The following is a 27,251-nucleotide window of genomic DNA, read 5'->3' as shown; positions in this document are numbered from 1 at the left end:
GGCGTTTGCCTTGCACGCAGCCAACATGGCCGACCTGAGTTCGATTCCTCTGCCCCTCTTGGAGAGCCCAGCAAGCGACCAAGAGTATCTCACCTGCACGGTAAATCCTGGCATGCTACCCATGACGTATTCGATATGCCAAACACAATAACAACAAAGTCTCACAATGGAGATATTACTGGGCCTGCTCGAGCAAATCGATGAACAACGGGAGGACAGTGGACAGTGCTATGTTATACATTTATTAAAGGCTAATGTCCTAAGAAAAATGTTATATTTAGAAGATACTAAAAGTTGTTCAGTTCCCTATGTAAATGTTTTAACTGATTCTCTTTTATTGGCATAAGTCACTTTAAAGAATGATACAAAGCATAAATTCATTAAATTGGTAATTCTGATTCACATTTTCCTTTAAGGACAAAAATTACTCAACTTTAAAAGGTTTTCAGGGGATGGAGCAATAGCACAGCGGGTAGGGCTTTTGCCTTGCACGCAGCCAACATGGCCGACACAGGTTCGATTCCCAGCATCCCATATGGTCCCCCGAGCACCACTAGGAGCAACTCCTGAGTGCATGAGCCAGGAGTAACCCCTGAGCATCTCCGGGTGTGACCCAAAAAGCAAAAAAATAAAAAATTAAAAAAATTTAAAAAAATAAAATAAAAGGTTTTCATATATAAAGGCTTCTAAACTATTAAGTTAAAGAAACTAAAATATCAATAAATATGCAAAAATAAGAAACCAAAAACTTTTATTATACATAGCCAAAATCCATTTTTTTTTTTTTACTGAGTTAATGTTGTTACCATGAGAATTTATATTTTGGCAATGAGACAGTTTAATGGAAAAGCGCATGCCTTGCATATTTGAGTTCAATCTCCAACACTGAAGAGAAAAAAAAATACACTTTGAATTCAGCTATTTTAAATTGGATGCAGTTTAAAACCAGTGAGTGACTACACATCTTCTGCATATCGGACACTGTGTTCAATTCTGGATAATAAAAACGTTTTGATATTTGCCTTTTATGGATGGCCATCTGTCGGTATTGTCTGTCAGTTCTGGCTACTACTTTTCCTTTCACACAACGAGCCAAGAAACCTTCTTCAATTCCCACTAGCTCTGCAACTCGTTTCATTGAAGTTGGTAGTTTCTCCCATAAACAGAAAAATCGATACCAATCAATAGTAGTCCAATCCTCAAACATAGGTGTAACCTAAAAAGAAGAAAAATAAAACAATTAGCTAAAATTAATGTGTTTTAAAGAAATAGCGATTAATATTAAAAACAAAAGTATGGGCTGCAGAGAGAGCACAGTGGGTAGGTTGTTTGCCTTGAAAATGCTGCCAATCCAGGTTTGATCTCTAGCACGACTTATGGTCCCGTGAGTCCGGCTAGAGATGATCCCTGAGCACTCTGAATGTGGCCAAAACACAAAGCCTAGAGTTAGGGATAAAATATGGGCCTTGCATATGTGAGTGGATCTTTGGATTCAATATCCTGCACAACACACAAACACACTCTCTCTCTTTCTCTCTCTCTCTCTCTCACACACACACACACACACACACACACACACACACGCCACATATAAACAAAACTAAGCAAGATCTAAAGGTAAAGGTAAAGGCCCTCCAGTTGATCGTCGATTTGCTCGAGCGGGCCCAGTAACGTCTCCATTGGAGACTTTGTTGTTACTGTGTCTGGCATATCGAATACTCTCGGTAGCTTGCCGGGCTCTCGGAGAGGGGCGGAGGAATCGAACTCGGGTCGGCCATGTTGGCCGCTTGTAAGGCGACCGCCTTACCCGCTGTGCTATCGCTCCAGCAAAATCTAATGCTTAAGAATTTGAAAATTTTTATGTGCTAACATCTCCTATATGTGAAACTTCATGTATTTAAAAACAAACCACAGAATACCAGCAACTAAGATTAAACATGAAAAGATGATGACAGTGAGACAAGAATCAGAATGAAGAAGACAGCACACAGAAAGATGGTAAGAAATAAAATAAAATGAAGCAGAATAAGAGTTGGAGCAAAAACAAGGAAAAGTCTATTGCCCTAGGATCAGCAAAGCATCATGTACGATTCAACTACCCCTTCTGATACTTCAGGAAAAAACTTGCCCGGGCTACTAGCCCACAGAGCTATCTGCAGAATTTTAAACAGAATGAAGGAACATACGCTGACAATAATTCTGTTCTGTCCGTGTGCTTATCTGAAATAGATGGGGGGTCTCCAGCTCCCTTCCTCTCACCAAACGACAGCTCTGAGCCTGTGTCTGGCTATCGTCAGTGCTGGAGCATGCATTTGGTAGCCACCCTCCAGCATTGCTGACTTATAAGTAGAAAAATGGAATCAGCAGGCAGGGCACTTGCCTTGCCCGTGTCTGATTAAACTTCTATTCCCAGCACCCCATAGGGTTCCCTAAGGACCACCAGGAGTGATCCCTGATCACAGACTAGGGGTAAGCCCTGAGGACCCCAGCGGGTGGCCCAAAGTAAAAAAATAAGTAAAGTAGAAAGATGGAAATTGCAGCTTTGCAACAGATGAAATATTTTAATATTGCTTACTGGGGAGACAGGCATTGATCTGGCTCTGTGCTGCTACTCCGAAGGTGTCAGCCACACACACAAACCAGAGAGCATGACGAGGAGTTGTCAGTGCTATGAATGTCTGAGAATCACGCAAAAATGCTTTTTGTTGCAGAGTCCCAGAATACCACCAATACTCTATTCTAAATTAAATTTTTCAGATATTTTGGCTAAAATAAAATTTTCAGTCATAACAAAAAGGAAAAAGACCATAAAACATACAAAACAGATTTCACAAAATTCAGTAACTTTAATTGTTAGGCCTGAATTCATCATAACTCAATGAGATAGCCTAGACACAGAAGGGGAGGGGGTCAGAGGTTTATTTCATCACGACCAGCCCAGAGATTGCAATGAATCCTGGAACTCTAACCCATTGGACAAATGGTTGAAAAATTGAGGTTGCTTTCATATTCCAAAACTATATTTCCAAGTGTCAACTAAAATCTTGCATGATTAACGGCAATTTGCACTTAGGTTTGTATCAAAAACAAAGCATCTTCCCCACATCCTAGTGAGATAAAAGGAGAACAAGATACAGTTCATCCATACATCAAAAAGGAGAGCAAGATACAGTTCACATGGGAGTAAATGATCCTTTACTGTTGTCAGAGCACACTCCCGCCAGGCCTTATCAGCACGGATGTTTGCCATAAATCCCACAGTCAGCACCAAGCCGCAGCTCCTAACTACTCAGAACCTTAATAGCGTATGGATTCTGTCTTCTTATCTTTTAGCTACAACGATGTTGCTGTCATTAATTAAGTGATATTATAGAGTTTTACAACAATAACTTTAATATAACAGTTAAAATAGTCCTGGTACATAACATAATCCCAAATATAAATTTTTATTTGTATTTTCTCTTTTTTAAGAGTCATACCCAGCAATGCTCAGGAGCTCCTCCTGGTTCTGTGCCTGGGTTTCACTCCTGGCAGGGCTGAGGGAACCAAGTGGTCTCAGGGACTTAACCCAGACCTTCTGTATGCAATGCATATGTTCAGACAGGTGAGATAGCTTCAGGCCCCCATAAGCACTTTTAACATCAATACTATCAAATTCTGTGCAATACTCATAATTTCTACAATATCTAAGATGAAAATATATTTAATAAAAGGAAAAACAAAAAGAGACAAGCAAAAAAAACAGAAAAGTGTATCCTAAACACAAAGGAAAAAGCAAATGATTGAAACACCATTTAGAGTCTCCAGGTATTAGAAATGTCAGATGAAGATTTCAAAGCAGATATTAAAAGCATGTTAATAAGAGAAAATAGAGTTTAATGAAGTGAAAGCATGAACAGACAGGCGAGAGAACAGCTCAATGGGCAGTGCACCTGTATGGCTTTTGAAGGCCGAGGCTCAGTCCCAGACACCCGATGATACCTTGAACACTGCCAGGAGCAACCCAAGCATCACTAGGGGCCCAAAAGCAAACAAGATAAACCTGACAATGTCTCAAGTAGAGAATCGGATCAAAAAGAAATAAAACAACAACAACAAAAAAGCAAAATGGAAATTTTAAAGTTAAAAGTGCATAATTAAAAAGCAGATTCAGCTTTCTAATTATTTCTATTTTCTCACCATTCTACAAAGAAGTAATCATTGATGTCAAGAGAGGGGTTCGGCAGGGTGATACCGTTTCACTGAAACTCTTCAGTACCACCCTCGAGAACATCATGCGATGACTGGAATGGGAAGGAATGGGAGTGAAGATAGATGGTAGGCAACTACACCACCTCCGCTTTGCTGATGACATTGTTTTAATAACACCAAACATCAGCCAAGCGGCACAAATGCTGGCTGACTTTGACCGTGAGTGTGGAAAGGTAGGACTACAGCTGAATCTTACAAAGACAATGTTTATGAGAAACAGCCTCGTTCCTGACGCCCCATTTGCTCTCAACGGAACTACCACCTCTGAATGCAACACCTATGTGTACCTAGGTCGAGAGGTCAACATGACAAATGACCTGGCACCCGAGCTGCGCAGGAGGAAGAGAGCGGCTTGGAACGCCTTCAAGAACGTCGAAGAAATAGCTAAGAGGATGAAGAAACTCCGGCTCCGGGCACATCTCTTTGATTCCACTGTTCTTCCTGCATTAACATATGCCTCAGAGACCTGGGCCCTACGCAAACAGGATGAGAACGCTATTCAGGTCTCCCAAAGAAGAATAGAAAGAGCTATGCTTGGAATATCACATTTCACTCAAATGAGAGAAAGAATCCGGAGTTCCGACATCCATCGACGATCAAGAATCAGGGACCTGTCTCGTTTGCCAAGGTGTCAAAAATCAGATGGGCTGGTCACGTAATGAGATTTAAAGACGACCGCTGGACTGGAGCTGTTACCGACTGGATTCCACGGGATGTCAAAAGACCGCGTGGCCGCCCACCTACCAGATGGTCAGACTTCTTCATCAAGATCATGAACGATCCGTTTGAGGCTCTTCATGTTCCTAGAGCGAACAGACGCCACTGGGCTACACTAGCACGCGACAGGGACAAATGGAGACGTTACTGGGTCCCGCTCGAGCAAATTGATGACTAACGGGAAGTTAAGTGATTAAGTGAATTAAAAAGCAATTCACTAAAGAACCTAACAGTGACTGAAGAGAGAATCAGCAAACATGAAGATAGACAGAGATATGCCAACTAAAAGAGGGTGGGGGGCAGGGGAAAGAGGAAGAATGAACAGAGACTTATAAAAAGCAGCATATATAGGATAGTACAACACCAGATACAATAGAGTCAAAAGTAGAAGAACCAAGAGAGCTGGAGAAATGGCTTAAGGGTATGGATCACTTGCGTAAGCCCCAAGTTGAATTCAGTACAACCTGGTCCCCTGAGTATCCTAGGCACACTGCCCTCGTGGCCCCCAACACCACTGGGGTGGCACTGGTAGTCCCCACATGTCCAGGTCAGTAAGAGTACAAAATAGTCAGGCCCATATAGCTGAGAACTGCTAGGAGTGGCCTCTGGACTCCTGTACTCATCTGGAGAGCCTACTTTGCAATAACAGAGAATATCTAAAAGGAAACAAAAGGGGAAAAAAGTATCACATATTAGAGAAAACAAGTAAGATTGAGTTGACTTGACATCAGAAATAACACAGGGTAGACTGTAGTGAGATGACATATTTGAACTGCCAAAAGAAAAAGAAAACTGTCAACCAAAAATCTCATTTAAACTATCTTTCTGAAAACAAAAGCACAAAAGAATTACTTGCAAAAAGAAAATCTAAGAAAAATTTTAGAATGCTTACAAGAAAGATTACAAAAAAGCTTTTCAACTGAAAATGACTCAAAACGGCATTCTGATAACATATAATAAGCAGAGTGGCAGTAAAAATAATTGTGTGGATATTTATGAAGACTTAATGATTGCCTATTTCTCCTAATTTCTGCTCTTGATGGATTTATAAAGTAACTGAAAAAAAAAAGAATATTATATACACATGTCTTGTGTGTATATTTGTAATACGCTGACAACAATAAATCGCAAAGAAGGCTGGTTGGAACAAAGTCACACTAGCATAAAAAAATAAAAGATAATAACTGAAATCCATATAATGTACAAACTTCATATGTTTGCTCTCCTTTGATCGCCCAGCTTCTTTAAAGACAGTCATACTCTAGGCGTTAATCCACACCACCATGCCTGCCTGGAAGGAAAAGGGTGTTGCTCCCTTCTGCCTTTTTCCCTCTGGAAAGCAAGATGGCAGCCGCCTCAAAGCTTTATGGAAAGCCAGGTATGAGCCGGTTGTGATGGGGCAACTGAAACCTCAGGGGAAGGGGGGCGTTCCCGGCTCGTCCTTCACGCCCTACTGAGGTCACAAGTTGCCCCCATGAGCAGCTCTCTGGCACGGCCATAGCTCCAGAAGCACAAGGACTTAATGTAGAGCCTGGCAGCTTGCGGCAAAAAAGTGAATGGACTAGGTGTTAATCCACGCCACCATGCCTGCCCAGAAGGGAAAGGGTGTTGCTCCCTTCCGCCTTTTTCCCTCTGGAAAGCAAGATGGCGGCCGCCTCGGAGCTTTTTGGAAAGCCAGGTATAGGCCAGTCGAGTTGGGGCAACTGAAACCTCATGGGAAGGGGGGGCGTTCCCAGCTTGTCCTTCACACCCTACCGAGCTCACGAGCTGCCCCCCCACAAGCGGCAATCTGGCATGGCCACGGCTCCAGAGCCACAGTAACCAATCTCATAATTATCTGACTCTCGGCTGAAATACTTCCAGGCTTAATAAGTAAAATATCAGAAATCCAAAATCATTTGATTCTTGTAACCAGCTGTAGAAAACAAAATATTTCACAATACCTTTTCAGCAGGTTTGACTTGGGGGTGTAAACTCTAAATAATAATGGTGCATCTTTTGTCGAAACAATGAATCTAATCAAAGTAGATAGAGTGTTAACTAGAATTCATCTGCCTCACAGGCATTGGGAGGATTAGGAGGGGGGTATATTGGGGTTCTTGGTGGTGAAAAATAAGTACTAGTGAAGGGAAATGTGTTTGATGATTGCATGACTGAGACTTAAACCTGAAAGCTTTGTAATTTTTCCCACAGTGATTCAATAAAAAAAAATAAATTAAATAAAATAACTTTAGAAGGAAAAAAATAAAAAAATAAAGACACAGTCATATAAAAGATGACTTCATATTTTAAATAGCCTATAACAATATAGTATTTATATTTTACAAGCTATTTACAAATTCTACTTATATATCAAATAGCACAGATAATTAGAAAAAGAAATACAAGGAAACAAAAGAGACAAAATAATATTAATATCAAAAAATGAATTCATATTATATACTTTGTCAATAGAAAAATGGGCAAAGGCACATGAAGATCTCAGCAGAGGCAGAAAAAACACCTAACAGAATCTAAGAGCCTTTTATTGAAACAAAAATAACTGAATAAATTCGGAAGAACAGGGAATTTTCTCAACCTGTTAAAGATTGTAAAAAAAAAGTACAAAAAAAATTCACAGTTGGATCAATCCCCAGCACTGTATATGGTACCCCAAATACCAGAGAGACTGATGCCTAAGCACAGAGCCAAGACTAATACCTGAGAACTGCCTAGTGTGGTCCCCCAAAGCCAGAAACAAACAAAAAGAAATCATAATATCACTTGTGGTAAAGTTTGAATACTTTCTCTTACAACTAAAATGTCTTCTCTATGGGGGGGTGGGAGGGCTACTGGGATCATTGGTGAAAAAAGTTTGTAAGTCTACAACTTGTACCTCATGGTGTTTCACTAAAAAAAAAAGTCTTCTCTATTAATTCAAAAGTACTGTGCACACAATTATTCATTCCAGCAGTCACTGCAATAGCTAAGAAATAGAATCAATACTGATGTCAAACAACAGATCAATGAATCATGAAGATGTGGTGTGTGTGTGTGTGTGTATATATATATATGTATATATATATATGTGTGTGTGTCTGTGTGTATATATTATATACATGTATAATGGAATACTATGCAGTTGTAAGGAATGATGAAATCATGCAACTTGATGCTACATGGATGGAACAGAAAGACATCATGGTAAATAAAGCCAGAAAAAGAATAAACACAAAATTATGTCACTTATATGTGGTATTTAGAGAAACTGAATGAGAAAACCCAGTAGTTTGAAGGGGGGTGCCTAGAACACCCTTGGTGTCAGAGAATAGGGAGGAGAAGGAAAAACAATGAGTGGAAGGTGGGAGGAGAAGAGACAGATGAGAAACAACAGGGGGAAATGTCAATGTATATCATGATGTTAAGGAATGACAGAACTAAATATTCAAGCCACCGGGTCAACAATACTGAAATCACTGTCACTGTCACTATCCTCCTGTTGGTCATCGATTTGCTCAAGCGGGCCCAGTAACATTGTGAGACTTCTTACTGTGTTTGGCATATCAAATATGTCACGGGGAGCTTGCCCGGCTTTGCCATACGGGCAAGATACTCTCAGTAGCTTGCCGGGCTCTCCGAGAGGGGCGGAGGATAGAACTCGGGTCGGCCATGTTGGCTGCGTGCAAGGCAAACGCCCTACCGCTGTGCTACTGCTCCAACCCATACTGAACTCATGAGACCAAAATTTAAACTTAAAAAGGTGAGTATCGAGATGGTAGGCTAGGGTGGGGTGGGGTGGAAGAGGGAACCTGAACACTGGTGAGGGGAAAATGAACCTGAAGGTGGGATCTGTGATGGAACATTCTATGTCCAAAATGCAAATATGAGTAACTTTGTAAATCTTGGTGCTTTCACAAAATAAATGAAGGGAAAAAATGAAATTGGACTTTCTTGTTAAAAAAAGTCTACCCTCACCCTCTATTTCACTTTATTGAGATTTCAGTAGGTCAATCACAATCACAAAATCACAAATCATCCTGTTATTCGTCGACTGCCTCGAGCAAGCCCCAGTAACGTCTCCTTCATCCTAGCCCTGAGATTATATTCAAGGCTCTTTAGGAGAATGAGACCCATCATTGTTACTGGTATTGGGCATATTGGGTACGCCACGGGGAGTTTGCCAGACTCTGCCGTGTGGGCAGGCTACATTCGGTAGCCTGCCAGTTTGTCCAAAGTAGGAATAAGATGTCATAATAAGATGTCGCGCGGAGGGGAGCGGGTTGAGCTTTCCTCCCCGCCCCGACCAGGGCTCCGGCAGCCGAAGACCTCCAGGACCAGCCACCACCATGCTGAGACCACTCTCCGCACACATGAAGGTACTGGCAGAGGGACAAAGCCACGTGGGTTCCGGGGCCGAGATCTCCAAGCCTACTCGGATTGGGGCTGAGCATCCTCCACCCAGATCCTCCAAATTCCAGTAGGCGGGGGTCACACCCACCACCTGGCCCCCTGGCGCCAAGTAATCCCATCAGCGGCCAAGACTCAGAGACTATAAAAACCAGCTCCTGGAAGAAAACAGTGCAGTCTCCTGCCCCCGCGCCTGGCTGTCCTCGCCGGGGCCCCTTGGAGGGGAGCGGGTTGAGCTTTCCTCCCCACCCTGACCAGGGCTCTGGCAGTAGGTCAATAGTTAAAAAAAGAAATAAAAGACTAGAAAGTAAGACTAGAAAGAAGCAAAATCATTTCTATCTGCACATGACATAATCTTGTATATAAAAATCCTAAGGAATCCACCAAAATATTAATGAGTAAGCTCAGTAGGCTGCAGGATTACAATAACAGAATTTTTAAAAAGTACTCTCATACACTTTAATAACTATCTGAAAATGAAATTAACAAAATTATTCCATGTATAACAGCATCAAAATAAAAATGTTTACACCTCCTCCCCAAGTCCACACCCCAGGCATCCTCTCAGACCCCGGGCCGCCCACCCTCCCAGAGCACCTTCCTGAACGGCCCAACAACCACCCGGTTTTCTTCCTCTCCCAGGTCAGTGAATAATCGAACCCAGGATGCCACCTTCTCCCCACGCGCACGCCCCAGGCGTCCTCTCGGACCCTGGGCCGCCCACCCTCCTCGAGCACCTTCCTGTCCGGCCCAATGCCGCTCCCGATTTTCTCCCTCTCCCAGGTCTGCACCCACACACAAACCAGGTACCTGTAGGGGGCGTGGCCTCTGTGGATGTGGGCATGCCCTATTTCGGGCCAGTGGCCACAGTTATATTACCCATACCCAGCAATCTGGTGTCAGATCTCAGTCTCCATACCACCACCACAACATGAAGAAACAGCGCAAATCCCCACCACGAGGAGAGGACCATGAAAAGAGTCCAGAAGCCTCAATGGGCGTTAATCACAAATGATAGCTCTCTGGTAAAGAATTCAGAGATAACGTAATAAAGATGTTCAATGAACTCAGAGAAGCGGTGGAAAAGATTTAGCAAATTAAAGGAGGGCATGAAAAAAACAATGGATCAGACAATCAAGAAAATACAGTAAGAAATGAGAGCAGAAATAGGAAAGCTATGCACAGAAGTGTCAGGAATAAAGGATTCGGTAGATTAAATTAAAAACTCAGTGTGTGCCCTCAACAATAGAATGGCTACTAGGACTGGAGCAATAGCACAGCAGGTAGGGCGTTTGCCTTGCACACGGCTGACCCGGGTTCGATTCCCAGCATCCCATATGTTCCCCTGAGCACCGACTGCCAGGGGTAATTCCTGAGCGCAGAGCCAGGAGTAACCCCTGTGCATTGCTGGGTGTGACCCAAAAAGCAAAAAATTAAAAAAAATAATAATAATAAACACACAATAGAATGGCTACAGCCAAAGACAGAATCAGTGAGCTGGAAGATGAGCTGCAGAAATCCTACAGGAAACATTTGGGAAGAGACCTCAAAATAGCTCTAGAGCGAATCAGAGTCCTAGGGGATGATTTGAAGAGGAACAACATTACAATCATTGGAGTACCAGAAGGTCAGGGAAGCAATCCCAATGAAAAAGCCACAGTTAAAGAAATTATTGCTGAAAAGTTCCCAGAGCTGGAGAATGCAGGCATCCAGATTCAAGGAGCCTGAAGGGTGCCAGCTAAAAGAGAACCCAACAAAAACACTCCAAGACATATCACAGTTAGAATGATGGATGCCATGGATAAAGACACAATACTGAAAGCAGCGAGGTCAAAGAAGGAAATCACATACAAAGGAGCACCCCTTAGATCCACAGCAGACCTAGCAGAGGAAATCCTCCAAGCTGGAAACAATGGTGGCATACAGTAAAAAAACTCACTGAATTGAACGATCAAGATTACCCGGCTAAACTCTCACTCAAACTCGAAGGAACGGTACACTATTTTGTGGATAAACAACAGCTCAAAATTTCATAAACGCAAAACCAAACCTAAAAAAGGGCTAAAGGGGCTACTGTAAGAAAAGACAAACCACTACAAGCACAATAAACCCTTACAGAAAGATGGCACAAACACCATAACAATAATCTCCCTCAATGTCAATGGTCTAAATGCACCAATTAAGAGACACAGAGTGGCAAAATGGATTTAGAGACTGAAGCAACATTCTGCTGCCTACAAGAAACACATCTGAACAGTCAGAACAAACACAGACTCAAAGTCAAGGACGGAAAACAATCGTGCAAGTAAACAACCCCCTAAAAATGCTGGGGTGGCCTTACCAGTATCGGACAACATATATTTCATGTTGAAAAAGATTAGAAGGGGTGAAGGCCATTTTTTTATTATTCAAGGGATATGTACAGCAGCAAGAAATCACACTCCTGAATGTATACGCACCCTATGAGGGACCAGCCAAATACTTACAACAACTGTTAACAAATCTTAAAAAAGGACATTATGAGCTGCACAAAAGTAGTTGGAAACTTCAACACCACCTTATCTCCTCTGGATAGATCAAGAAGATTAAAACTCAGCAAGGAAATAATGGCTCTGAAGGAAGAAATAGAAGAGAGAGGGCTAATAGATCTATACAGGACTTTATATCCCCCGCAAAAAGAATACTCATTCTTTTCCAGTGCACATGGAACATTTTCCAGAATAGACCATGTGCTAGGCAACAAAGCATATCTCAACAGCATCAGGAAGATAGACACTGTATCAACTATCTTTTGGGACCACAAAGCACTGAAGATAGAAGTTAATCATGTACAGATGCAGAAAACCAAATCAAACACCTGGAAATTAAACAACTCAATGTTGAACAACAAGTGGGTCAGGAAGGAAATCGAGGAAGAAATCAAAAGATACCTGAAAACAAATGAGAATGAAGGCACGAGCTACCATAACCTGTGGGACGCAGCTAAAGCCGTGCTAAGGGGAAAATTTATAGCTCCGCAAGCATTTCTCAGGAAGGTAGAAAAGGCCCACATAAACAACTTAACTTCACAGCTTAAGAACTTAGAAGAGGACCAACAAAAGAAGCCCAACCCAGGCAGAAAGAAAGAGATAATAAAACTTAGAGCAGAAATCAATGACATGGAAGCCCAAAAACCAATTCGAAAGATCAATGAAACCAAGAGCTGGTTCTTCGAGAAAATAAACACATAGATAAACCACTAGCAAGACTCACAAAGAAAGAGAGAGAAGCCTAATAAACCGAATCAGAAATGAAAAGGGGGATATCACAACAGAAACCAAAGAAATTCCAAAGATCATCAGAGACTACTTTGAAAGTCTGTATGCCACGAAACGAGAGAACCTAGAAGAAATAGGATAAATTCCTGGATTCCTATCACCTCCCAAGGCTGAATCAAGAATATCTAGAATACCTGAAAAGTCCTATTAATATCAAGGAAATTGAAACTGTAATAAATAGTTTCCAAAAACAAAAGCCCAGGTCCAGATGAATTTGCTAGCGAATTTTTCCAAACATTTAAAGAGGATCTATGGCCAGTTCTTCTCAAGCTTTTCCAGGAAATTGAAGAAACAGAAACTCTCCCAAACAGTTTCTATGAGGCTCATATCTCTCTAATATCAAAAGGAAACAAAAACACAAGAAAAGAATACTACAGGCCGAAATCCCTGATGAACACAGATGCAAAGATTCTCAACAAAATACTAGCAAATAGAATTCAACAACTTATCAAAAAGATCATACAACATGACCAAATGGGATTCATCCCAGGGATGCAAGCATGGTTTAACATTTAGAAATCAATCAACGTAATCTATCATATCAACAAAAGAAAAGATAAAAACCATATGATAATATCAATAGATACAGAGAAAGCACTTGACAAGATAGATCCAGCACCCGCTTATGATGAAAACACTCACCAAAATGGGTATAGACTGTCCTCAATATAGTCAAAGCCATCTACCACAAGCCTACAGCAAGCAACATCCTCAATGGGGAAAAACTAAGAGCTTTCCCTCTAAGATCAGGGACGAGACAAGGATGCCCCTCTCTCCACTGCTGTTTAACAAAGTTCTGGAAGTACTTGCAATAGAGGTTGGGCAAGAAAAAGATATTAAGGGAATTCAAGTAAGAAAGGGAAAAAAATCAAGCTTTCACTATTCACAGATGATATGACAGCATACTTAGAGAAATATAAAACCTCTACCAAGTCAATCCTAGAAACAATAGACTTGTATATAAAGTTGCAAGCTATAAAATCAATGCCCAAAAGTCTATGGCTTTCCTATACGCAAATAATGAGTGAAGAAAGTGACATGAAAAAAACAATCCCGTTCACAATTGTGCCTCAGAAAATCAAGTACCTAGGAATCAGCCTAAATAAGGATTTAAAAGACCTATATAAAGAAAACTACAAAACACTACTTAAGGAAATTAAAGAGGACATGAGAAAATGGAAAGATATCCCCTACTCATGGATCGGGAGAATTAACATTGTCAAAGCATTGTACAAATTCAATGCAATCTCTATAATGATACCCATGACATTCTTCAGAGAAATGGAGCAAACACTCCTAAAATTCATATGGTACAATAAGCCCCCACAAATAGCTAAAGCAATTCTTGGGAAAAAAGAAAATGGGAGGAATCAATCTCCTTAACTTCAAACTCTACTATAAAGCAGTGATAATTAAAACAGCATGGTACTGCAACAAAGGTAGAGCCTCAGACCAATGGAACAGGGTTGAATATACTGACATCTCCCCCCAAATATATGATCATCTAATCTTTGATAAGGGAGCAAGAAATGTGAAGTGAACCAAAGAAAGCCCCTTTAACAAATTGTGTTAGCAAAACTGGACAGCTACATGCAAAAAAATGGGCTCAGATCTCTACCTAACACCATATACAAAAGTAAGATCAAAATGGATTTAAGACCTCAACATCAGACCGGAATCCATAAGGTACACTGAAGACAAGGTTGGCAAAACCCTCCACGACATTGAAGCTAACGGTATCTTCAAAAATGACATGCCAATGGCCAAGCAAGTAAAAACAGAGATAGACAAATGGGACTATCTTAAACTAAGAAGCTTCTGCACCTCAAAAGAAACAGTGACCAGAATACAAAGACAGTTTACAGAATGGGAAAGGATATTCGCCTAATACCTGCCCGAAAAGGGATAAACAAAGCACTGGTTGAACTCCACTAGAAGAAAACATCCAACCCCATCAAAAAATGTGGTGAGAAAATGAACAGAAACTTTCTCAAAGAAGAAATCTGAATGGTTAAAAGGCACATGAGGAAATGTTCTACATCACTAATCATCAGGAAGATGCATATCAAAACAACGAGATATCATCTCACACCACAGAGACTGGTCCACATCCAAAAGAACAAAAGCAACCGGTGTTGGCGCAGATGTGGCGAGAAAGGGACCCTCCTTCACTGCTGGTGGGAATGCCGATTGGTTCAACCCTTTTGAAAAACAGTATGGATGATTCTCAAAAAATTAGAAATTGAGCTCCCATTAGACCCAGCAATGCCACTCCTGGGAATATATCCCAGAGTAGAGGCAAAAAAGTACAGTCAAAATGACATCTACACTTATATATTCATTGCTGCATTGTCCACAATAGCCAAAATTTGGAAAAAAAACCCGAGTGCCCAAGAACAGATGACTGGTTAAAGCAACTTTGGTACATCTACACAATGGAATACTATGCAGCTGTTAGATAAGAAGAAGTCATGAAATTTACATACAAGTGGTTCTACATGGAAAGTATCATGCTAAGTGAAATGAGCCAGAAAGAGAGGGCAGACATAAAAGATCGCACTCATCTGGGGAAAATAAAGTAACAGAATGGGAGATGAACACCCAATAGTTGAGATAAGTACCAGGAGATCTGCTTCACGGCTTCGAAGCTGGCAGCACATGCTGTGGTAAAACAGCAGCTCAGACAGAGAAGGGAACACCAAGTTAAGGATGTTTGGAGGATTCACTCTGGATGCGAGATGCATGCTGAAAATAGACTATAGACCGAACTCGAACACTCAATACCTCTATTGCAAACCACAACACCCTAAATGAAAGAGAGAGCAAAAGGGAAGACCCTGCCACAGAGGCAGAGCGGGGTAGGGATGTGGTAGGTGAGTGGGAGGAGTACTGGGATCAGTGATGGTGGAGAATGGGCACTGGTGAAGGGATGGGTACTTGATCATTGTATAACTGAAACCCAAGCACGAAAGTTTGTAAGTCTACAACTGTACCTCATGGTGTTTCACTAATAAAAACAAATATATTTTTAAAAAAGGAAAATGTTTAGAAATAAGCTTAACAACACAAAAAAAATCCATATTTGAAAATCAGTAGAGATAAATAAATAAATGAAATGACAGCATGTAAAAGGACTGGAACAAGCAACATTTTGGGTGGCAATAGCCTCCAAATTGTCCTTACAGATTCAATAAAATTAATCTCTATCAAAATTCATCTGACTTTACAAAATTTGAAAAGTTTAGTCTAAAATACATAAGAACATGGCAAAGGACACAAAGCAATCAAAATTATTTTTCGTAAGAAACAAGATTAGGGTCAGAGAGCACTTATTTTTACATTGGCAATTATGGGCGATTGCCTTGCATGCAGGTTTCCCAGGTTTAATCCCCAGCAACCTATAAAGTCCTCCAAGCCAGGGGTGATCCCTGAGCACAGGGCTAGGAGCAAGCATTGATCACTGCTGGGTATAGCCAAAAAAAAAAAAAAAACCCTACAAAATTAGAAAAATGCACAATTTCTGACATTGAAACTTAACACCAAGCTATAGTAATCCACAAATCACGACCATCCAGTTATTCGGCGATTGCCTCAAGCAGGCCCCAGTAACGTCTCCTTCATCCTAGCCCTGAGATTATATTCAAGGCTCTTTAGGAGAATGAGACCCATCATTGTTACTGGTATTTGGCATATAGGGTACGCCACGGGGAGTTTGCCAGACTCTGCCAATATAGTAATCCAAACAGTATTAACATGAGCATAAGTAAAGATATAGAACAATGAAATAGAATTGAAAGTTCAGAAATAAACCCTCATATTAATGGCCAACTGATTTCTGACACTGAGATAACAGGATATGTACACGCAAAGGAATGAAGTTCAATTTCTTTTTTAATTAAAGTACCAATATTTACAGAGTTATCCATAGTTGGCTTTTAGACATACTATGTTCCAGCGCCAATCCCACCGCCAGGGTCATCTTCCCTCCACCAGTGTTCCCAGGCTCCTTCCCATCTTGTCAGGCACATTTTTAAGTTTGGTTTTTAAAGTTTGGATCTCTTATTTTCAGAGTTATTGACTCTGACGTTCGGATATTTAGCTATCCCACTCCTCTACACGACTATGTCCTTGGATTCCCTTGAACTCTCCCCTTTGCTTCCTGCTTATCGGCACCCCCTCAGTTTCCTTCCATCTCCTATACTCTGTGGTGACCTGGGCATTCCTCCTTTAAAATATCTGAAATTCAATTTCTACCTTATGTCAGTCATAAAAACCAAAGCGAATCAAACATCTAAACCAAGAGCTGAATCTGTGAGAACAGGAATCTTTGTACATTGCTAGTAGAAATGTAAATTTAGGCCGCTCCCTTGACAGTTTAGAAGGTCCTCAAACTGTTAAAAAGATACCATATGATTCAGCAATCAACTGCTAAATAAACATTTCTACTCTGTTTGCCTCTATGTAGTTTAACTGAAATATAATTTAAGTTCATTATCAGATAAGCCTTACTAATTGCATAAAAATTTCAATTCTCTCTACCCCCACCACTCATCTGCTTATTGAAATGCATCTGTTTCATTCCCTTCACCTCTAGCTGAGGTACAATTAACAAATATTTAAGGTGTACAGATATGATTTGATACACATATTCACTGTAAAATTGCTACCATAATCAAGCTAATTAACACATTCACCACCTCACACAGTTACCGCCTATGTGTGCACATGTGTATGGCGAAAACACTTAAGATCTATTCTCTTTTTTTGTTTTGGTTTTACATTTTTGGTATTTTGGGCCACAGCCGGCTATGCTCCAGGGTTACTGCTGGCTCTGGACTCAAAAATCACCACTGGTGGTACTCGGGGGACCATATAATGGCAGGATTGAACTCAGGTCTGCCTCATGCAAGCAAAGACCCAATGTACTCTAGCCCCAAGATCTATTCTCTGAGCAAATTCCAAATATACAAGAAACATTGGGCTGGAGCAACAGCACAGCGGGTAGGGCGTATGCCTTGCACGCAGCCAACATGGCCGACCCGAGTTCGCTTCCTCCGCCCCTCTCGGAGAGCCCGGCAAGCTACCGAGAGTATCTCGCCCGCACGGCAGAGCCTGGCAAGCTCCTCGTGACATATTCGATATGTCAAACACAGTAACAACAAGTCTCATGATGGAGATGTTACTGGGCCCGCTCGAGCAAATTGATGAACAACGGGAGGACCATGACCGTGACAAGAAACATTAGCTACAGTTACTACATGTACATTGGATTCCCAGTGACTCTCCACGTTCTACATACTCCAGCCCCTGGCAATTACCATTCTACTGTTTCTGTGATTTTTATATTTTTCAGATTCTACATATGCATGACCCCATACATTGTGTGTTTTTCCACACTCTTACCATAACTCTCTTTAGGTTATGCCATATTACACAAATGGCAAGACTTCCTCTCTTTTTATAGCTGAATATAAACCACAGGTAAATATGTATATATGTTTACATAGACATATACACACAGGATATATACAAAATCTATATGTTACTTTTTTCTGTTTTCACAATATTATAGTAAAGAAAATAGAACTTACCAGATAGACAATATGTAGATCATTCTCTAAAACAAAGCCCTTCATTGCTCTTTGGAGGTCAGCAAAAATATCTAAAGTATCAATCGGAGAAAGTGAAGAGGAGAGAGTTGCTGAACCAAGATGTGTTGGACAATACACTTTTTCTGGGGAAGGCAGCAGGGGAGGGAAGATAAGAAAAATAAATGTTAAAAATAAAACAAACACTGTCTCTACTCCCTATCTACTCTGTTAAACTCTAATTTTATGAGCAGAATCTTGTCCTAAATATATGGATATTTATGAGCATGTTCTATGCTAATGTGTCTAATGTTATACAGAACACTAACCAAAAATGAGCTGATAGATGACTAAGAAATTCATCTTATACCACTTGAAACATCCATTTCCTTCTACGAAGCAGTCTTGTATACTTCAAAGAGAAGAAAGTAAGTGAATTAGAAGTCAATTTACCTTCTGTTCCATCTCTAGCTTCAGTAATCTGAATAAATTCATTTTCTAGCAGCCACATTACACAGGCCTCAATTGCACCAAGTTGAACAGAATCTTGATTTTCTGGAATTCCCTGCTTCACTTCTTTCATACTCACAGCCAAAAATGTGCAAGAGGCATAAGTCTGCATATCTTGTGATGTTCTTGCCACTCCACTGACTATAATCTGAAATGTGGGAATAAACAAGATATATAGAGGTATTGATAACCCACGATCATGAACCAAATCAATTCTCACTCTTCACAGGAAAACTGGTCCTTAGTAGGAAGCTTGCCACTGGAAGAGATGGGATCAGTCAGGAAAGGGCCACTGTGACAATGATAGAGGGAAGTGGTCACTCTGGATCAGGACTGGGTGCTGGAGGATTGCATGAAATACTACCACAACAGCCCTGTAAACCATAGTGCCTAAAAGTTGGGGGGAAGGAAAAAGAAAAAAACTGCCTGCCATTTAGGCAGGCCAGGGGGCAGGAGGTACACTGGGGACAATGGTGGAGGAAAATGGATACTGGCAAAGAGACTGGTGTTAAAACACTGTACACCTGAAACTCAATCATGAATAACCTTTTGACTCTGTAATTCATGGTGATTTAATTAAAAATATCGATATGCCAGACACAGTAACAACAAAGTCTCCAATGGAGACGTTACTGGGCCCGCTCGAGCAAATCGATGATCAACGGGAGGGCCTTTACTTTTTACTTTTAATTAAAAAAAATTGTTCCCACTCTTTGTTCTGACATGTCTGGTCATATTAGCTTCAGACCTAGCAGAAGGTCAAACAGATGTATCAAAAAAAAAAAAAAAAGAAGAAGATGATGGAGGCCAAATCAATACTACAGTGGGAAGGGGGTTTGCTTTGCACGAAATCAACCTGGGTTCAATCCCCAGTATCCTATATGGTCCCTGAGTCCCACCAGGGATGATTCCTAAGCACTGACTCTGTGCTTAGGAGTCAGTCTTGTGCACTGCTGTGTGCACCAATCCCCCCTCCCCAAAAGAAAAGTGAAGTAAATTGTAACTTATAGATGTCATTTTCCATCAATGATCCTGAAATATTTAGCAATTTGTTCCTTGTCTTCTTTTATGTACTTTTTTTTTTTAAATCTTTTAGAGCTAACTCATTTCAATAACCACATGATTTTAAATTTGAAACACAATTATTCAATATCAAGACACATTAAATATGAAGACATGCTACAATGGACATATTTAATAACTACTATTAAATATGAAGACATTTAATAGTCATACAAAATAATTATTATTTAAAAATCTTGAACCTGGAGAAATTAGCTTAAATGACTTAAGTGCATGCTTTGCATGAGGGAGTCCTGACTTGGGTCCTGCAGTTTCAGGACCCCTAGGCTGTCCTTGGAGCTGCCAGGGGTACTCAGGGGCCTCTAGGGCTGCATTTGATGATGCTCATGGCCTCCAGAGGATAAATCAGAGATGCTTGGTGGACCTCATGGTGCAGGAAATTGAACCCTGGTTGGCACATGCTAGGCATGTATCTTGACTACTGTACTATCTCCCAGCCCCAAGTTTCCTTTCTTATTTGCCTCCAAAACAAGAGCTAAAGAAGGTGGAGAAGATACAGACATAGTAACAGTACCCCTAAGATTAGTGCTGAAATCATAACAAGGCATATCATATGAATAGAAAACTTTTCTGAATGAACATATGAAGTACTTTAAAGGGGGTTACCTTTGTTTTTTTTTATGACCTTATATTTTATTTTTTTTAATTTTTTTTAATTAATTATTTTTTTTAATAGTGAGACATCAAGGGGTACAGTTGCAGACTTACACATTTTTGTGCTTGGGTTTCAATTATACAATGATCAAACACCCATCCCTCCACCAGTGCACATTTCCCACCACCACGGATCCCAGTATCCCTTCCACCCCCCAGCCCCCATCCCACCCTGCCTCTGTGGCAGGGCATTTCCCTCTCTCTCTAAAGGGGTTACCTTTGAAGACTCTGAATAGAGATCTTATTTTTCATTTTAGATCTTTTATTATTATTTGAAACTTCTAATCATATATATTTTAAATTCTACCTTATTTTAATTTCATCAGTTATCTGAGAACAAATGGAATCTTACTTTTCCTTAATCACTTAATCACTTAACTTCCCGTTAGTCGTCGATTTGCTCGAGCGGGCGCCAGTAACGTCTCCATTTGTCCCTGTCGCGTGCTAGTGTAGCCCAATGGCATCTCTTCGCTCCGGGAACATGGAGGGCCTCAAACCGATCGTTCATGACCTTGACAAAGAAGTCTGACCATCTGGTAGGTGGGCGGCCACGCGGTCTCTTGACATCCCGTGGAATCCAATCAGTAACAGCTCTAGTCCAACGGTCGTCTTTAAATCTCATTACGTGACCAGCCCATCTGATTTTCGACACCTTGGCATATGAGACAGCGTCCCTGATCCTTGATCGTCGACGGATGTCAGAACTCCGGATTCGTTCTCTCATTTGAGTGAAACGTGATATTCCAAGCATAGCTCTTTCTATTCTTCTTTGGGAGACCTGAATGGCGTTCTCATCTTGTTTGCGTAGGGCCCAGGTCTCTGAGGCATATGTTAATGCAGGAAGAACAGTGGAATCAAAGAGATGTGCCCGGAGCCGGAGGTTCTTCGTCCTCTTAGCTATTTCTTCGACGTTCTTGAAGGCGTTCCAAGCCGCTCTCTTCCTCCTGCGCAGCTCGGGTGCCAGGTCATTTGTCATGTTGACCTCTCGACCTAGGTACACATAGCTGTTGCATTCGGAGATGGTCGTTCCATTGAGAGCGAATGGGGCGTCAGGAACAAGGCTGTTTCTCATAAACATTGTCTTCGTAAGATTCAGCTGTAGTCCTACCTTTCCACACTCACGGTCAAAGTCGGCCAGCATTTGTGCCGCTTGGCTGATGTTTGGTGTTATTAAAACAATGTCATCAGCAAAGCGGAGGTGGTGTAGTTGCCTACCATCTATCTTCACTCCCATTCCTTCCCATTCCAGTCGTCGCATGATGTTCTCGAGGGTGGCACTGAAGAGTTTTGGTGAAATGGTATCACCCTGCCGCACCCCTCTCTTGACATCAACGATCACTTCTTTGTAGAATGGTGAGATCCTGGTAGTGAATCCGCAATACAGCTCACGGAGGATCCTGATGTATTGGGCTTGAATGCCCTGATTGGCTAGGGCTTCAATGACCGCTTCCGTCTCAACAGAATCAAAGGCCTTCTTTAAATCAATGAACGTTAAGCAGAGCGGCATCTTGAACTCCCGAGAAACCTCAATGAGTTTGGTTATCGTGTGGATATGGTCGATGGTGCTGAATCCTTTGCGGAACCCTGCTTGCTCACATGGTTGTCCTTCATCTAGTGTTCTGCCAATCCTATTCAGGATGACTCGAGTGAACAACTTGTAGATGACAGACAATAGGCAGATCGGGCGATAGTTGCCAATGTCATGGATGTCTCCCTTCTTGAACAGTAGTACGGTCCTGCTGGTTTTCCATTGAGATGGAACCTTGCATTCAGACAGGTAGCGAGTGAAGAGCCGAGCCAGTGTATTGATGAGTACTGACGGCAGGTTCTTCAGGTGTTCAGGTCTGACCTTGTCTGGGCCGGGTGCTGTTTGCTTCTTTACTGACGAAATGGCGTGTCGGATTTCGGAAGGGAGAACGTTGGGAACGACATACCCATCCTGTGGAATTTGGTATGTCGGCAAGTGGACATGGCTATCGAAGAGATTTGAGTAGAAGTCATGGATAATCTTCTCCATTGCCGTTCTGGAGGATGTGATGGATCCATCAGGACGTCGGAGGGCAGTCATCTTGGTCTTATAGTTGGCGAAGGACAGGCGGGCGTTACGAATACTTTTCCCGGCTTCTGCCGCATCTACCAGTACTTCTGCTCTTCTCTCTTTGAGGTCTTCCTTGATCGCATCTCTGCACTGCTTTGCAAGCTCGGACGTTAGCTTGCGGTTGCCTGAGGCATGCGCCAAACCACGCTGGCGAATTAGCTCAAGAGTTTTCGAAGATAGGCGACTTTTTGTGGCTATCTCTCTCTTGGCGTTCCTCGCACATTCATGGAGGTGCTGAACCAGTCGATCGTATTCCTCGTCAATGTTGTCAACAATGGCATCTTCCCATGTTGCCGCAATAGTACCAAAGAGTTCCCAGTTGGTGGTCGTTCTGGGAGTTCTCTTTTTGAACTTTGCAGCCCTTTCCCCCCGCTCTGTGAAGTAGAATTTTGCACGAAGGAGACGGTGGTCCGATCCCGTTCGAAATTTTGGGACAACAGCGACATCAGTCAGGCAAAACCGTCGATTGAATATGATGTGGTCTATTTCGTTGTGGAATCGTCCACCGGGAGACTCCCATGTCCATCGTTTAGATTCTGCCTTCTGGAACTGTGAGTTACCATGAATGGTCTTGGTCGACATGATGAACTCAGACAGTCTCTCACCCTGTTCGTTCCATTCTAGGCCATGGGTTCCGATGTGAAGTTCTTCAGCTGATCTTCTCGGTCCTATCTTGGCATTAAAATCACCCACAATGATCTTGTAGAAGGTGTGGTCTTCTTTATAGAACTTCTCTAGCTCCATGTAGAACTTCTCGATTTCTCTTTCATCATAACCAGTAACTACAACTGGTCTCATTCACCTGACCCTGAAGGCTTCACCGACATGGCAGCACTGAGAAGGATGAGAAAGGAGAGGCCGACAAAATCTCAAGGCCGACCTAGGCTGCCACAACGAAGGAAGACAAAAATGATCGTCTGTACTTTCAATGCACGTACGCTAGCATCAGATGCATCCATCGAGGACCTGATGGTACAAGCGCGAATGATCAAGTACGACATCATTGGTCTGACCGAGACAAGAAGACACGAATCTCACCATGCCGTTTTCGACACTGGAGAAGAATTGTTCCTCGGAACATGCGATAAAAGAGGTGTTGGAGGCGTCGGTGTCCTTGTCAACACAAACTTGGCCAAGAGCATTGATTCATTTGAATGCCTAACAACCCGAATCGGACGTTTACATTTGAATAGATGTGGCTCACTGCCTGCAGTTTCTATCTTCGTTGTCTACGCACCAACATCTCATTATGATGAAAGAGAAATCGAGAAGTTTTACTTTTCCTACTTTTTATAAATTCAGAAAACAATAAAAAAATCTGGCATTTGGGTCCTAATCCATTTTCTTTTCTTTATGGTTTTTGGGGCGACACTTGGCAGTGCTCAAGGGTCACTCCTGGAAGGTCTGAAGGTGGTACTATGGGGTGTTACAGATAGAATCAGAGTCAAATGCGTGCAAAACAAACACCTTATCCACTGTACTATCTCTCTGGCTCTCTAATTTATTATTTTGAAATGTTAATTTATATAAGCTGTATTAAATACCAGGAAATAATTGTACAAAATGGACAATTCATAGATCAGTGAGACAGTACAGGGGCGAAGGCTCTTGTCTTGCACGCAGCCATCCTGAGTTCAGGTCCTCACACACATGCCCTCCTGCCCCTTTCCAGCCCCAGCTAGGAGCAGCTACCAACCACAGAGCCAGGAATTGCACCTGGATGACCCCAAAATATCAAAAAATAAAGGGGAAGATTCACTTAGGCTTTACATGATCTCATAAAGACGCACAACTTAAGTTTTGATACATACTAAAGAGCTAACATTTTATTATACAGGCAAAAGAACAAATTATAATTTAGTAAATTCCCTTTTACCTCCAAAATAGCTCGTATCATGCTCGTAGTTACTTCTTCTCCTTCTTGTCTTCTCAGACAGCTGCGAACAGGTTTAAGAGATCCCTGGACTAACGCAATGCCTTTTGACTTCTCAGAGTTCTTACAAACTAAGATACTCTCACCTACAAACAAAAGACAATACACTGCAAAATTCCAACACATTTCCAAAAGATACCTGCTGGAAAGAAATTAAATTGATTTAAAGGGTGATAGATGATAGTAGTTCTTAGGAGCACAGAATTATCAGTAAGGTTTTCATTTTCTGAACTTTGAATTGAGAGGGATCAGAATACATCAGACTAAAATAGTTTGCCATAAGGATAATTTTGAGCTAATGACAATGAGGAAGCAGAAAAAAGAATTTAGTCTTTTCCTTATTTGTGTAGAAGCAGAAAGTGAATTTCTTTGTAAAGCTGTTCTTCCCTTCTCTCATGTCTTAGAAAAATACTTATCACTGGAAAGAAGTCAGCACTGAAGTGGGTGTACACAAATCTTTTTCGAGTCACAAAGCAATTTGACTCTCTCATTAGTTTCCAGCAAACATTTAGTTTTCCTTAACAATAAAAACTTTATGTCTGATTTCTTTCTTTTCTAACAGATTTTATCTTTCTTCTTTTTTATTGAATCACTGTGAGATACAGTCACAAAGCTTTCATGCTTGCGTTTCAGTCATACAATGATCGAACACCCATCCTTCCACCAGTGCACATTATTGACCACCAATGTCTCCAGTATACTGTTAATCTGTGATATGTTAGCTTAATTTGCAGGTACCAGCCATTTAATATTAAAAGACAGGGGAATGATGTTTTTCTCTTCTGTATAGATTAACTATTAATACTGAGTAATTAAGTAGAAAATAGTAAGAGACATTTTGAAAATCATAAAAGGAAACTGAAGTTATTTCTAGTTATAAATAATTATAATTTAAATTCAGAAATATTGCATATAATCCCAAAATTAAAACTGAATATTAACTAATCTGTAACCGGCTGTGATCAATTAATTGTAAATTAAATTCCAGTAGGCGGGGTCACACCCATCAACTGGTTCCCTGGCGCTGTGTAAACCCATCAACGGCCAAGACTCAGGTAAAGGTAAAGGTAAAAGGTAAAGGCCCTCCCGTTGATCGTCGATTTGCTCGAGCGGGCCCAGTAACGTCTCCATTGGAGACTTTGTTGTTACTGTGTCTGGCATATCCAATACTCTCGGTAGCTTGCCAGGCTCTCCGAGAGGGGCGGAGGAATCGAACTCGGGTCGGCCATGTTGGCCGCTTGTAAGGCGAACGCCCTACCCGCTGTGCTATCGCTCCAGCCAAAAATTGTCACTGCATGGGCCGGGAATCGAACCCGGGCCTCCCGCGTGGCAGGCGAGAATTAGACTATAAAAACCAGCTCCCGGAAGAGAACAGTGCAGTCTCCTGCCCTCGCGCCTGGCTGCCCTCGCCGGGGCCCCTCGGAGGGGAGCGGGTCGAGCTTTCCTCCCCGCCCCAATCAGGGCTCCGACAGCCGAAGACCTCCAGGACCAGCCACCACCATGCTGAGACCACTCTCCGCACACAAGAAGGTACTGGCAGAGGGACAAAGCCATGCGGGTTCCGGGGCCGAGATCTCCAAGTCTACTAGGATTGGGGCTGAGCATCCTCCACCCAGATCCTCCAAATTCCAGTAGGGGGGTCACACCCACCAACTGGCCCCCTGGCGCCGTGTAATCCCATCAACGGCCAAGACTTAGAGACTATAAAAACCAGTTCCCGGAACCGCATGGCCGCATGCATGACATCTTATTATGACATCTTGTTATCTCATTCCTACTTTGGACAAACTGGCAGGCTACCGAATGTAGCCTGCCCACACGGCAGAGTCTGGCAAACTTCCCATGGCGTACCCAATATGCCAAGTACCAGTAACAATGATGGGTCTCATTCTCCTAAAGAGCCTTGAATATAATCTCAGGGCTAGGATGGAGACATTACTGGGGCCTGCTCGAGGCAATTGACGAATAACAGGATGCTCAGTGATTAACTAATCTAAATGCTTTAGGTTACATTCCATACTAGAAGAAAATCCATGTAAAGATTAAAGTATCATCTAAATATCAAAAACTAAAAAATATTAACATCATCTACAAAAATATACAGAAGTTACAAAGATGGTACACAGTCTAAAAAGTATGACAAGTGTTTAAATCTTCTTAGCTGCAGTGAGACACTATATTCATAAATCCCCTACTTGCTGGAAGTTTAGAGAAAGCCATATAACATCTTGAAAGGAAGTCTAATGGAAAGTAAAAATCTCATTAGTTTCCAAGATCTTGAAAACAAAATCCTTGTAGTGTATTTTGATTTTGTTGACTGCTACCTGATATAAGGCTTGAAAATTAGCCCAGCTCACCAACTTTCCCATTTTTCCTTCCCTGTGAGAAAGATAAGCACAAGCTAAGAATGCATCAAGGAAAAAACCTTATTTTCTACACATCTAGTTGATGCATTTAGAAACACTAGATAGCATTTCAGCACTATTCTTTGAGAGGCATTTAAAAAGATGAATAGGGGCTGAAGAGCTAGGCCTAAAAACCAAATAAATAGCTGAATCAACAATTTTTAAAAATGCGGCATTAAACACACTAGGAAAGATATGAGAATTGAAACATAAAATGATGTCACCTTGCACATTTTCAGCAAGAAAAGTGTACTTTCAAAAGCAAAATATTTCACTGTATTACACATGACCATAAAAGTCCCAAAAGTG

General features: G+C 41.6%; 1 protein-coding gene across 1 annotated transcript in view; it reads right to left on the bottom strand.

Moving 5' to 3' along the window:
• The window catches only part of POLQ (DNA polymerase theta), a 125,027-nt gene that overhangs the window by 68,436 nt on the left and 29,340 nt on the right, over positions 1 to 27,251 (bottom strand). Inside the window, exons 11-14 of the mRNA XM_056109129.1 lie at positions 24,481 to 24,623; positions 18,713 to 18,917; positions 18,263 to 18,405; positions 1,023 to 1,216 (exon numbers count right to left, since the gene is read on the bottom strand). Of these exons, the coding sequence (XP_055965104.1) occupies positions 1,023 to 1,216; positions 18,263 to 18,405; positions 18,713 to 18,917; positions 24,481 to 24,623 (685 nt within the window). The remainder of the gene's footprint in view (positions 1 to 1,022; positions 1,217 to 18,262; positions 18,406 to 18,712; positions 18,918 to 24,480; positions 24,624 to 27,251) is intronic.

The sequence above is a fragment of the Sorex fumeus genome, unplaced genomic scaffold, assembly GCF_029834395.1.
Source record: "Sorex fumeus unplaced genomic scaffold, SorFum_2.1 ptg000265l, whole genome shotgun sequence".
Lineage (NCBI taxonomy): Eukaryota > Metazoa > Chordata > Mammalia > Eulipotyphla > Soricidae > Sorex > Sorex fumeus.
This window is presented reverse-complemented; position numbering and strand designations above follow the sequence as displayed.